Genomic DNA, 13,994 nt, shown 5'->3' with positions numbered 1-13,994 from the left:
TCTTTCTCGTTGTCGGCTTTGGCTATGATTATACTCACAAACTTAGAACATCTCCAATGCAAACACCTGTGGACGGTAGAAAATCACACAATTAGTAGATCGTCGATTGATGGGCCACCGACAACTTGGGCTTTAGACCTCGAGATGGACGAAGTTCCGGTTGGACCTGTAGACAGACAAAAACAAGTAAAACCGTGAAGTCTTGGGGACACTGGGATGGTGTCTTGCCAAGGGCACTCCGACGGTCAAGTCAGCAAACTATAAAAATAAGTATTTAAATGATTGAATGCCGAGGGTGTCACCGTGTTGTATCGTCGGAGGGTGGCTAGACTCGTAGAGTGGCCGGAGCTTCGACTCTACGGGATAGTTGGTCGGATTGATCTCCTGGAGCAGGTCGAGAGGTCGTCTCGATCGGAGATTCTGGATAAGGAAGAAGTGGGATGTAACAGGGACTTGAGAAGGACTTCGAGAGTGATGGAGCTTGAAGATGTAATATCGCCGTCTAGAGTGATCCCCTAGAAGATTATCCTTCAAGTCTTCTGGAATTCGAAGGTCGATTATCGTCGTCTAGAGCACTGACGATACTAAAGATGAGAGAGAGAAGAGTGTTCAGTCGTTTTCTAGCTGGTATTCGATGCCTTTGGAGTCTGAGTCTCCTTCTATTTATAGGCGACTGATGGACTCGTGGAGTCTGTTAGATCCGAGATAATTGGGGTCGAGGGTGACCCCCAAACCCTAAGGGAGACTCGTTCTCGGCCGTCGATCTGTCACCTGGAGTAACTCGATCGTACGATTACGCCGCCTCGACTTTAGGCTCTTCGTAGTCTGAGATCGCCTAACGGTACATAAGGCGACGTGGGGTTTTAGAGCGACTTCGTCAGATGAGTACGTGGCGAGGTCTCCGGAGTTGAGGTTGACTCGGTATCCGGCAGGCTCGGTTGAGGGCGACCAAGGGGTGCTTGGAGCATTATAACTTTTAATGGGTTATTGTTCGTCTAGATGGACGTTCACAAGGGCTTAGAGCCATTTGGACCTTTAGTTGGCCGAATTCCACGTTGGAGAGTGTCCAACTAGTAGGCAAGTGGGTCGGGCCCAAATGATAATTGTTCGAAGTAGGCTCGGTCTAGGCGACCTTTAGACGAAGTGGGCCCAACACGATTTTTGACCACTACAACACCCAGTTTTAAAAATTTTGAATGTCACATACGATTTTCAGAGATATTTCTTAAAAACTCTCTCCAATGCAACAATTTATCTAGATCTCTAAGATGAAGTGTCGAGGGTGGAATAGAAATATCTCAAGATGACACTCTAGAGTGTCTTGTTGAGATATCTCTGATTGTCCAACTCATCAATAATTGACTTTCATCCAATAGAAATCGAGTCTTCTATATTTTCTAAATAACTAATTATTTATTTATAAAATTTTCTATTTTTGTCACTTAGGAGTGAGAATCTTAATTGAAACTTAACAAATAAGATAATAAAGATCTTTTTGAGTTTTGCATCGGAGATGCTCTTACCTCCAAAAGTTGGGTTTACAAGTCTTAAACTTATCTCCAAGGGTTTAGATGACATCTTCCAAACTTATCTTCAACGGTTAAGTTTATACCTTCTAAACTTATCTCAAGCGGTTTGAGATTATGGAATTGTCTGTGCCCACTGGCTACGGGTTATAACCTCGTCGTCTTATGTGTCAATTCTCAATTGAGATTTTCTTTCCTAGATGATACTAATAGAGCATCTCCAACGGCCAATGCACCACTTAATCTTAAAAAACTAAAGTAGGACTTTTAATGTTTTTTACTTAAAAAACTTGTTTTGTTTCAAAACTCAGCTTAGATCTCTAAAACGATGTGGTGGTAGTTAAATGAGGATGTCTCAAGAGGATACTTTAGAAATAGAGTCTCTACTTGAGACATCTCTGATTATCAAACTCATAATTTTCAAAATTTAAACCAATACAAATGTAGTCTTCAGAGAGCTTCAAAATACTAAATACTTTCTTTATGAAAATTATCATGCCCCATAAGTAAGCAAAAACAACTTTAGAGTTCTGCATTGGAGACAAACAAAAATTGGATGATCTTTATCTTGCCACATAAGAATAAGAAATTTGATTGAAACTTGACCCATAGAACTAATGGAGATTTTTTAGTTTTGGATTAGAGATGCTCTTAAGATTCCTTATTCAAAACACATCTCCAGCGGAACACTTTAAGAACTTCAAAAATATTTAGGTGTCATTTCTCAAATAGGTAATTTTTTGTAATGTTGAGCGAACAAGTGAGGTCGTGAAGGGAAATCTCAAATATTGAGTCGATGTCTTAAAATTAATTGATTCCACGTAACCTTATGCCCAAATTAAGTTTTGAATTTGAAAGATTTTTTTTCTTATTCTAAAAGTCTTAGGTGACACTTAGAGTTTTTCAAATTGAGTCTTGCATTGGGGATAATCTAATGCAACACTTAAAAAAATTAAGAAATTATTTAGGTGTCATAAAATGAATAGATTTTTTTTATTATTGAGTAGAAAAGTGGGGTCTTCAGGAAGAATCTCGAATATTGAGTTTTTTCGTGAGACATCTTAGAATTAAATGTTGCCACATCATCTTACGACTCAAATTTAAGTTTAGAATAAGAAAAACTCTAACAACTAAATGTTACTTAAAATTTTTCAAATTGGGTCTTGGGTTAGAGATGCCACTGCACCAGAGTTTAACTTTCTTTTTTCTTTTTGGATCGAAACTCTTGACGGGAAACTATGGGTGGATCCTTAGGGGGGGGGGGGGGTAGTGGTTGGGGACTTTGGGGGACATTTTCATGTCCCCCAATGTCCGTGTTATTGGTTGGGGACATTTGAAATGTCCCCAAATGTCCGTGTTATTGGTTGGGGACATTTCAAATGTCCCCAAATGTCCCCAAATGTCCGTGTTATTGGTTAGGGACATTTCAAATGTCCCCAAATGTCTACGTTATTCGTTCGGGACACGAAATTAGGGACATTTCAAGACAAATTGGTTTTGGGGACATTTGGAGACATTTTAGTGTAAATTTGGAGAGCTTTTGGAGAGACAATGTCTCTCAAAATATGGAAGACACTTGGGGACATTTGAGTAAGGAAGATAATAAAAATAATTATTATTATCAAATCATATTATAATAATATTATCTTATTATTATATTACTACATTATTATTATATTATTATTATTATTATTATATTATTATTATTATTATATTATTATTATTATATTATTATTATTATTTTTATTACTATTATTATTATATTATTATTATATATTTAAGTAAAGAAGGTAATAAAAATAATTATTATTATTATCCAATCATATTATAATATTATTATCTTATTATTATATTACTACATTATTATATTATTATTATTATTATTATTATTATTATTATTATTATTATTATTATTATTATTATTATTATTATATATTTGAGGAAGGTAATAAAATTTTATTATTATCAAATCATATTATTATAATATTATCTTATTATTATATTATATTATATTATATTATATTATATTACTATTGTATTATTATTATTATATTATATCACTATTATATTATATTATATTGTATTATATTATATTATATTATTATTATATTAATATTTAACTATATTAAATAATAAATATTTACCAATTGTCCATCAATGTCCACAGATATCTACAGATGTCTACGAAAGTCGAAAAATATATATTTAGAAATATTAATTAATTTTTTTTATTTCATATGGTAAGACAGTAATAATATTAAAATAATAAATATCAACTAAATATCTATCAATGTCCACAGATATTCACGGATGTCTACGAAAGTCGAAAAATATATTTTCAAAGTAGTAGGGCAAATTTCATCAAAAAAAAAAAGTAGTAGGGCAAATTTATTTCGTATGATTAGACAATAATGATTACATTAAAATAATAAATGTCTACCAACTGCCATCAATGTCCTCAGATATCTACAGATGTCCACAAAAGTCGAAAAATATATTATTGAAATATGAGTACAAATATATTATTTCATATGGTTTGACAATAATGATAATATTAAAATAATAAATGTCTACCAATTATCCTTCAATGATGAGATAATAATAATAGTAATAATAATAATAATGATAATAATAATAATAATAATAATAATAATAATAATATCTACTACACATTTTGTCCATGGATTCAATATGTTGAAATGTCCCCAGGACATTTTGTCCATGAACCAAATGTCTTGAAATGTCTCTGAGACATTTTGTCTATGAATCAAATGTCCTGAAATGTCCATAAAGACATTTTGTCTACGGACAAATGTCCCGAAATGTCTTGAAATGTCTCTGGAACATTTTGTCTCTGAGTGTCCTCCAATGTCCTGAACCACTACCCCTCCCCCTCCCCCCCCCCCCCCCCCCCCCCCCCCTTAATTTTTTTTTTATGTCAAAATCACGTTGTTGGTACAAAAAGGCTAAGCATTTTGTATGGGCCAAAATACGTCACCTGGAGTCCCCCGAAAATTCACGATTAATGGACTTAAAAGTGACCAAACCCATGAACTGTGTTAATGTGTCCGACCCATTTACCTTCGGGCACCACGAAGCTACGTTAAAACACGCAAGCACATCCAACCCTGGATAAAGAGGTCAGTCCTCACCTCCTCAGCAGACCTCCTTCCGTATATCTGTAGGGGGAGATGTTACGGTCATTCAAGATGACAATATATCCGGGATACCGTCATCTTGAATGATGGTAACGTCTCCCCCAACGGATATTCAGAGGGAGGTCTGTTGAGGAGGTGAGGACAACTCATCACCGGGTAACAGTCGACCCAGGACACTATAAAATGACTGAACGAATAATGATACAGGACATCTGGTGATTGACTGATACATCTGATCATCGCCAAAACACATCCAATTCCCTGCCAACTAACTGATAACTTACTTTCTCATATAGTCCAGCTCTTTCGTAGAGTTCCTTTATATCCCATTATCATATTTTTCTCCCTCTCATCCAAGTATTATTACGTATTACGACCTTACACCCAGGTACAAGACATTATCAAATATTGTTAGCATAGGGTAAATTACCTTGTCAAGTACCCTTGTCAAGTACAAGACTTTGAGGAAGCGAACATCTGCTTTTTTCTCCTATAATCACGTTATCAAGGGTTCGACTACTCCATTAAAGGTCTATCTCTCCTAGAGATCAGACCTTTTCTACATCACCACATGATTATTTACAAGGTCAAACCCCTAAAGTTTTCCATTTTATTTATGGTACATACTCTCAAAAAAGGTAACCCCACCAAGGCTACTTTATTTAAGTATTGTCATATTTTCTCTCCAAGCAAGTCAGTCTAATCCGTAGAGATCGAGCTCCGATCACTCTACGAGTCGTGTCATACTCCCACCATTCTCCTCCACGGTAATATTCCAAGAATATCATTCACGTGTCTATTATTTCTCTTGCGAGAGCCTGCCCGATCCCCGCCTATGAATGCCCGATATAAGGGGCCGGGCTAGCCCGATCCTGGTATCGGTCCCATAAACCACATTTGGGGCGGGTTTGATCGTCGGGGCTGTAGGCTCTCGGGCCGTTTTCCGAGCCGTAACAGGAACCATATACATCCTGGTTCCTTTGAAAGATGGAAGTTGGATTTGAGAATTTGGAATCCTCCTCGTACTTAGCATTTACAAGGAGTTCTCTAACGATCAAGTAGAGAGAGAGAGAGAGAGAGAGAGAGAGAGAGAGAGAGAGAATGGCGGGAACGCCGATGATGCCCCAAAATCAAGGCGGCGGAAACCCTAGTATGGACGGGACTCCTCCTATTCCACCACCACCGGGGACTGATATGACTGGAATCTGCTTTCGTGATCAACTATGGTTGAATTCTTACCCTCTCGATCGAAATCTTGTCTTTGATTACTTTGCTTTGTCTCCTTTCTATGATTGGACTTGCAATAACGAGCAGCTCAGGATGCGATCAATTCATCCACTCGACATGTCTCAACTCTCGTAAGATCAAATTAAACCATTTTTTTTTATTTAACAACTGAACACGAGAATTACTTCCTTTTTTTTCTAGACTTTTACATGTTTAAAACGGGAACTAGGGTTCTTGTGAGTACAATGTCTTAACGTTTACTTGAATAGTTTAGTTTAGGGTTTAGGTTTTTGCAATTAGCTGCATTTTGTTGTCTGCTAATATATTGAGACGTGACCTAATTTGGCAATTAAGATCGTTGCTTCTGGATTGGAATTTCTCGGAAAGGGACTCTAAAAGTCATTACGATCATTACATGGCATAATTACTTTTATGAGAATAGTCCCAGATGAGAGAAGGGTGATCTAGTAACCAAATATGAAGACCCTTACGGTTATCCTATGGACCCTATGGCCCGTTTATTCTTATCTTTACTTTATCGATACTCTAAACATAAGTCAATAAATGATGGATTTCCACTTATCTGTTCCTAAACGTTTTGAGTGACAAGTAAACATCTTTTAGTTGATTGAGATTATAGAATAAACCAAATATAATTTCTTGTATAGGAAGATGACGGGGATGGAATTCAACTTGAGTGAAGTTATGGAGCCACATCTATTTGTCTTTCGAAAACAAAAGAGAGATGGTCCTGAGAAAGTGACACCCATGCTCACTTATTATGTTTTAGATGGTTCAATTTACCAAGCTCCGCAGCTTTGCAATGTCTTTACAGCTCGAATTGTAAGGTTTCTCGTTATGTTTTTTGTTCTTCCAATTTGATGCTTTCTTGTGTATCTCGTGGTTTCTGTTCACTCTACATTGAACACGTCACATCGTATCGTTGATGAGAACATCGAGACTTGTTCTTAAGATTCATATGAAGTTGTCTGATTTGATTGAATTGCTGTTTTAGAAAAGTGATGAGAAGTGCTTCACATATATATGGCGAGCCCCCAAGTGGGTTTGTATGAATCTTAAATAGATGTATTAGGTCACTTTGGATAGGTGGATGAAAGGTTTGTATTAAAGCTTTTTTTTCAGCCTAGGGGGTAAACAACCAAGTCAAAAATAGTTGAATAACCATCTAGAACTAGTTGGGATAAACAGCTGCAGGAAGAGACCGAATTGGGTAAGGGGTAAATTGGTCATTGACCGGGAAAAACTTTGTTTAATATGAAACGAAAAATTTATCTCATGACCTGCAAGATATTTGTATCGGAACTCATTTACGCATAAGTTTCCGTTTAAACATATAATTCCTGCTGGATCCTCTTTCTCTCCCTCACCTAAGTAGTGAAAACCTTATCCTGAGACGCTCAGACGCCTCATTTCCCTTCAATCAGTTACTCTTTTAGCCTCTGAATCTCAGTATAAATGGTAATCTACTTTTTCATCCTTAAGATCAATTTGCTGTTTTGAATCTGTCATGCTACATTTCTACCTTTTGGCTTCTTGCTTATGTCTCTACTTGATTTTTTTTGTCATGAGCTTATATTGCTTATGTTAAACTAGATGCGTCAAAGAAAAAGTACAGACGTATAAATTCGTCAAACTAATTGAAGATCAGATTATATCCTGTCCTCTGGTTTTGGTCTTCTGTAATGTTGATACTAGTCATTCCCCACGGCTTATCCTTGTTCAGAGGTTGAAAACATATACTTAAGACCCATATCCTTGTTCAGAGGTTGAAAACATATACTTAAGATTTGTGTAGTCTAGATTTTGTTGGTTTTGCTACTACAAAATGTGAATTACCTTTGCTGGAATCTGTTCATCCTGATTATGTGTCATACAACAGGGAAGGGCTCTTTATCACTTATCGAAGGCCTTCACAACTGCTGCTTCGAAGCTGGAGAAGATTGGATATGGTATTTGATTGCTTTTAATCCTCAGTTCATTACTTTTGTTTCTTTTACTTTCTGCTTTGCTGTAATGTTCTAATTTTAGAACCTAGTTCCTTTCAAAAGAAAAGTTTAAAACCTACTAGCTAATCAAGAAGTTATGAAGATGGTAACCATTGGGATGTCTTCTCCCATAATGTGATAGTAGAGCTCTCGAAGCCGTGATAGTTTAGGTATAGGACACCTGAATGGCATTCATTTGATTTGTAAGAAACCGCCACAAAGATGTAGCGTTCATGATCCCCAATCACAACAGTAGACTTTGGACTTAATTTTGTGAGGTTCAATGCTAAATCCTTTTCCTACGTATACACACATATCAAACCTCAAATTCACGTAAAGGTTTGTATTCTTATGCGGCGATTATGACCAAACAAGTGTATTCAATTACTTATGTCAGTTAAATTTCTGTATGATTTCTGATACAGTTGATGGTGAAAAAGAAAGTACTGGGCTTGAGACGAAGACTGGTAAAGAAACAATTGATTTCAAAGAAGTCAAACGAATAGACCACATTCTTGCATCATTGCAACGCAAGGTAACTTCCATTTTGCTACTTTTTAAGGCTATGGTTCATACCATCATATTCCGGACATATTTTTATGCCGCTAAGAAACTTTTTTAAACTACATGGAAAGAAGGTGATATTGTGGAAATGGTAAGATCTGGTTGTCGGCGTAGTCTACAATGGAATTAAGATACTCATTTTATAGTCGATATGCTCGTGGTGTCCCCTTATTAGGGCCTGAGGTGAGGCATAGAATTCGGGCACATAACGTTGAGGCAGGAACCGTTCATACTTCATAGGATTTGGGCACAATAGAATGTTACATAGTGAAAAAATATGTTTTGCCTTAATGCTATGCCCGATCTGGCCCTGAGGTTTGATCCCAAAGACTCTTGTGCTAAGTTACTATCTCCATGAGATGTAAAGAATGAACTATCTAATTGCCTCATAGTGTTCGGGTCCGAAACAGGCATAGGATTCAAGGCAACTGAATTTCTATTACTTTGATCTGATCATGAAATCTGGAATGACTATTTTCTCATCGTTTAATATCCCAAAGTCAGTGATTGCTAGTTAGAAGTTACAGTATTTCTGTTTTTTCTTTTATTTGCAGCTCCCACCAACCCCTCCCCCACCAGCATTTCCAGAAGGTTATGTTCCTCCAGCGTCTGAAGCAGATAAAGGCACCGAAAATCAACAAGCAGCTGACAACCAACTTCCTCTCGATCCCATTATTGACCAAGGTCCTCCCAAAAGGATGAAATTTTGAGCCTATATAGGTCATTGTTGGTTTTTTCTGGTAGTCATTTCATCGATATTAAATTAAGCAAACACTACTAGTTATATAGCAAGAGTTGAACAGCAAAATGTAGATATTCAGAATCTTTTAATCCGTGTTGAATTTCTTGGTTAGATTTTTCTTTAAACATCATGTAGATAGTAGTTATCTCGTTTCCTTGAAGATGTTAATGGCAAGCTGAACATCGATTGACGACTCATACTATTGGTTAGCCTGGCCAGGTACTGAGTTGCTCAGTAACTTGCCATGGGCTTATAAAAAACAATTGGTTAGCCTGGCCAGGTACTGATGTTAATGGCCAATCGATTGAATTGAACCGAGTCACATTGAACTGGGCTGAAATCTTGGTTGGATTGGCTTTCAATTAAACTAAGAACAGTACATAAACCACCATAGCTGACCCCTCTTGGGCTCTGACCACTTGCTTGCATTTTCTGTTGACAAGCAAGTCCTTGGATTGTCCATCCGAGAGCCTAAACAAGACCTCCGATTAGAACCAGTCCAAGACCATTCGGACTAAGTAGTCCAAGGGAAGGGCGCCTACAAAGTCTTTCTTCAAGTTGAATTGATTGAAGTCATTGACTCCAGCCGGAGGCCTACAACAGAAAAAGTAGGACATATACAGAGACACCCAGAGGACTCGACAAAAAAAAAAACCTAATTTAGATACCTGATGTCAAGTTTGAGACTTGTTTTGTTTGAAGGGCAATCGCATGGGTGTGACTCGTGTTATTTGTCGATTGGCCAGTGTCAAACCAAACTAAGGACCAAATGTGATAGAGCAAAGAAAATCCCAAATATATTTGGGAGAGAATTTCGAATTACCAGTCGAATCTTTTCTTAATTTAGGAAACAAATCGAGTGGAAGCTGACACTGATCTAGAACCATCATCTGAAAATTCCCCTAAATTACTGTTTTCTCCGAACGTAAGCATCAAATAAAGCAAAATACTCATTTATGGAAGTCATCATCTCATTTCTCTGCTTCGTTTTATTACATTATCATTATTGCCGGACATTAAATTAAAATTTCGTCGAAAAGGAAAAAAAGAGAGTCAAACTGCAAACAACAACATAAATAACACTTCAAATAAAAAGCTTACACCCCACCAACACAATTAACTTTATATCTATATATTAAATACTAATCTTTCAGAGCAACTAATGATGATGATGACACCTAATTTCTTCATCCTCCCTTTTACCATTTGAGTTTGGCTGGGAAATACTGCAAAGAATCACAGTAATTACATATGTTAATTACCAATAACAAATCTTGATTAACAGAGTAACTCATTAATTTATTTACCTTCTCAATGAGAGAGAGGTAGTATGGTTTAACTTCTTCCTGGTTAACCCTCACCTTGCTCTTGCTGTACAAGTCATATTTGCTGTTCTCCCAACAAAAAAAAACATCTAACATTATACTATTTTACAGAGATGGTAAAAAAAAAAAATTATTTACTGTTTATTTCTTTTTAAGTCAGATCTGAAATCTATCTCGAAGTCTAGTTGACTAAAGTTAGATATGAAAGTGAGTGAGATATACTTGAAAATGTGAAGCCATTTAAGCATTTCTTTGTCGTCATCATTCATGAGGTGGGTGTAAGCTCCAGAACGGTGCATTGCTGTATACAACAAATCAAATAACTTCAACAACATTTTCGATCAAAATAAAATAAGAACTGAGAAAGACTCAATACATCAAGATGGTCTAATTAAATCACCATAGAAGGAATGGAATCTGATTATGAAGAGACCAGCTGCAGGTAGTGTTGTGTTGTTTCCCTTTGCCACCTGTCACATACACGCCATGTCAGCTATAGCTAACATGATTGATTAAGTCGCTATATTAGAGAGAATATCGAAATATTGTACCCGATACATGTATTCATCGTGTCCCCATGACATTGTAACTTTGTCAAGACCACAATGCTCAGAGTAGATTCCAAGCTTGGTACTGTAAGCTGGATTCTGGCTGTCTGGGTTGTCCTTAAAATACTATGTTACGAAAAAAAAAAAAAAAACAAGTTAGAATGATTCAAGTTAAAAGAATGTGAAAACACACAATTGACAATGTGAGAAAGAGGACATTGAAAAGTCTTTGGATACCTGGTGATGAACAATGGATTCATCAAAGGCACATCCTAGAGGGTAAGTATCACCTACAAAGAGAATGAAGAATGTTATTAAGAGGATTGAGAAATGTGGGACTAAGTAGAGTGGGGATAAAATGATAAATTCCTAGGAAAATGACTTTTTTATTGCCCGTCACATGAAATGACAGTTTTACCCCTCATCTTATACGAGACGGCCTTACAGATGGTAAAGAAGAGGTGGTATCAGCTTTGATGTTCTTTAATACCGAGTGAATTTTAAACAATCCAAAAGTATCATAGAGATTTGAAAAAGAAAAGGGTGAGAAGATGTACCAACGACACACCACTGAGGCTCTCCACCGAAGGCCGGGTGCAACAGAACTTTACCCAAATCTGCGAATAAAATTAGATAGATACAACATCATGACATCGACTTTACATACATATACGGTTAGTTTTATGAATGGGGGAGTGAATGTGGATTACCATGGATGAGAGCAGTAAGATGGAGCCATTCTTCATTAGGGTAGTCCCTTCGAATGGCTTCAGCAGTTTGAAGGAGATGTTCGATTTGGGGTTCATCGAGATCTGGGTCACTTTCATCAACAAATTCATTCAAAAGTTCACAGCATTCCCATATGGTCATCTCTGCTCTGTTTAGCTTCCCATACTCTTCCTTCTTCTTGTTTGCCTGCAACCATTCATCATTTACATTATCAAAAATAGTTTGTCGTTCGCCTAAATAAGATCTAAGAGTTAATTTTTTTTTTTTAAAACAGATAATTAAGAAAATGAAAACTTGGATACAATCAGATCGTTAATGTTATTGTCCAGTTATACTTGTCCACTTAGTGGATTGAAAATGGTGGGTTATCTAGCATTTCGGTAACTTACATGTATAGTTTGAGCATTTGTATGTGTAACTTCTAAAATTAACTCGAATTCTAAAACCACTCTTGTTTATCAAATCCATATTTGTGTTTATTAGCCCAAAATACATACATTTAATTTAATACTAATAAAGAAAATTAGGTTAAACGACCCATCAAATGGGTGGGCCCAGCCCACATTCAATGACAGATGTTGCCTCACACGTGGGTCCCTTGGCTTAATTTTGGGAAACTTCTACCTCCTCCTACTCACACGGTTCAAGTCCCTATTCTCTACAAAAAGTAATATTCGGTTTTCAAGTCGAGGAACTAGAAAGTGTCCTTTTCACAAATAAGGACATAAAGAGTACTTGAAATAATTATTAAGGACAAACAAAAACCAAATAGAATCTAGAATGAGAGAATAGAAAATGTGATCACCTAAATTACGGGGAAAGCCCTTAATAAAATCATAATAGACCAAAATGCCCTTTAAACGAACTTAAGTGTAAATAAAAAGAAAATGATAACTAACTTACGAATTCATAGTTTTGGTAGATATGATTTTTCCTATAGAATTGTTCCACACTATCTTTTCTTTCACTTTCCTTATTATAATCTCTGCCAAAAGATTAGAGAAAATTATTGAATCAAGAAAGCAAAAAGAACCGTAAAGGAAAATGGAAAGAATCCATTTTTGAGTTGACAAGAACCAGAAGTTTCAGGTTCGATTCTCAGAGGAGGAGAATTCAATAGTTTATTGAATTCGGGTTATTTTAGGTATAAATACCTGAAAGAATTACCAAAAGCATTGATATCTGGGACAACAAATCCACCATCAAGTTTCAAATCTTCATTTTCTTCCGCTCCGTCAATGATCTCCTTGCTTGGGCTGTTGTTGTTTTCAGAAAGAACTGGTTCTACAAATATTCAAAAAAAAAAAAACAGATTTTGATGAAAACCCATTGTTCATTGAGGTCAAATAAAAAATGGGTACCAAAGATCTAGTAAAATTAACAACAAACTAGTATAATATCAATCTACCTATGATTAGTGAGAGAAAGTGACATACCTGGAACAATCACAGTCATGGTGGAAGAAGAAAATAAAGATTAAAGACCAACAACAACAAGAAAGAGAATTCTAGGGAGAGAAGGAATGAGATGAGACCTAAAGAAATGGAAATCAATTTATAGGGCTAGGAAGCAAGAAACTCACGGACCTTAAGATTTTTCCAATCAAAACTAAAAACCTGTGGTTTTCCTAGAAATTACTTGATAACCCTAGAATTTTATTTACCCATATCAGGAGTTTATGAAAATTTAAATTCCTAATATATCCTAACAATGATCAGTTTAAACCCTAAAATTAGCTGTTTCTTAGTAATCAATCTTATCGTCAATTTTAATACTCTTCCTAAACTGCCCTAATTAATATGGTTATTAGTAAATTAAATCAAGATTCAAATACATCACATGTAATATTTATCTTGAATTAAAAGATATAGATATGAAATCTTAATATCCATCAGTTTCGTGATTAAAAATGGATAAGAATTATTGGCTGTAATTAGAGACGATTAATAAGTTTTATCCTTGTTTTTATCAGGTACTAATCTCGACCTATCTTTTTCTTTATGAGATTGCACTCCAAGAGCTATTACATGTCAATGACATTGATACATCACCGTTTACATACAATCTATATTACAAAAGAGAAAGGTTGTGACTTCGACAAAATAAATGTTCTTAGATGGTGAGTTGTATAGTGACTTGGACATACACATAGGCATACAATCTCAGTCA

At 35.9% G+C, this 13,994-nt stretch overlaps 2 protein-coding genes across 2 annotated transcripts; one reads left to right on the top strand and one right to left on the bottom strand.

The window, feature by feature from the left end:
- Positions 1 to 5,601: 5,601 nt before the first annotated feature.
- MED6 (RNA polymerase transcriptional regulation mediator-like protein) lies at positions 5,602 to 9,334 on the top strand. Its single transcript, XM_086642620.1, has 5 exons — positions 5,602 to 6,042; positions 6,580 to 6,754; positions 7,812 to 7,881; positions 8,343 to 8,452; positions 9,036 to 9,334. The coding sequence occupies exons 1-5, from the start codon at positions 5,786 to 5,788 to the stop codon at positions 9,189 to 9,191; spliced, it is 768 nt and encodes a 255-aa protein (XP_086498746.1). The 5' UTR covers positions 5,602 to 5,785; the 3' UTR covers positions 9,192 to 9,334.
- An 842-nt stretch (positions 9,335 to 10,176) lies between these two features.
- On the bottom strand, positions 10,177 to 13,646 carry LOC147539089 (inositol oxygenase 1-like). The gene is made up of 11 exons (XM_086643371.1): positions 13,262 to 13,646; positions 12,980 to 13,109; positions 12,729 to 12,810; positions 11,807 to 12,011; positions 11,654 to 11,713; positions 11,334 to 11,386; positions 11,100 to 11,222; positions 10,949 to 11,018; positions 10,771 to 10,849; positions 10,531 to 10,612; positions 10,177 to 10,449 (listed from the first exon to the last, which is right to left on the bottom strand). The coding sequence occupies exons 1-11, from the start codon at positions 13,278 to 13,280 to the stop codon at positions 10,423 to 10,425; spliced, it is 930 nt and encodes a 309-aa protein (XP_086499497.1). The 5' UTR covers positions 13,281 to 13,646; the 3' UTR covers positions 10,177 to 10,422.
- Positions 13,647 to 13,994: the final 348 nt, after the last annotated feature.

The sequence above is a fragment of the Eschscholzia californica genome, unplaced genomic scaffold (assembly GCF_041429995.1).
Source record: "Eschscholzia californica isolate CP2 unplaced genomic scaffold, dmEscCali1.0.p SCAF_5, whole genome shotgun sequence".
In the NCBI taxonomy this organism is placed as follows: domain Eukaryota; kingdom Viridiplantae; phylum Streptophyta; class Magnoliopsida; order Ranunculales; family Papaveraceae; genus Eschscholzia; species Eschscholzia californica.
Note: the sequence above shows the minus strand (reverse complement) of the source record. Positions and strands in the feature narration are given on the sequence as shown.

Excerpts from the sequence above, each read along its gene's own strand:
- MED6 (XM_086642620.1), top strand. The coding sequence starts at position 5,786 with ATGGCGGGAACGCCGATGATGCCCCAAAATCAAGGCGGCGGAAACCCT. Across the intron at positions 6,043-6,579 it reads CTCGACATGTCTCAACTCTC|GAAGATGACGGGGATGGAAT; the intron begins GTAAGATCAAAT and ends TTTCTTGTATAG. Across the intron at positions 7,882-8,342 it reads GCTGGAGAAGATTGGATATG|TTGATGGTGAAAAAGAAAGT; the intron begins GTATTTGATTGC and ends TTTCTGATACAG.
- LOC147539089 (XM_086643371.1), bottom strand. Across the intron at positions 11,223-11,333 it reads AATCCATTGTTCATCACCAG|TATTTTAAGGACAACCCAGA; the intron begins GTATCCAAAGAC and ends TTCGTAACATAG. Across the intron at positions 11,019-11,099 it reads ACGATGAATACATGTATCGG|GTGGCAAAGGGAAACAACAC; the intron begins GTACAATATTTC and ends TGTATGTGACAG.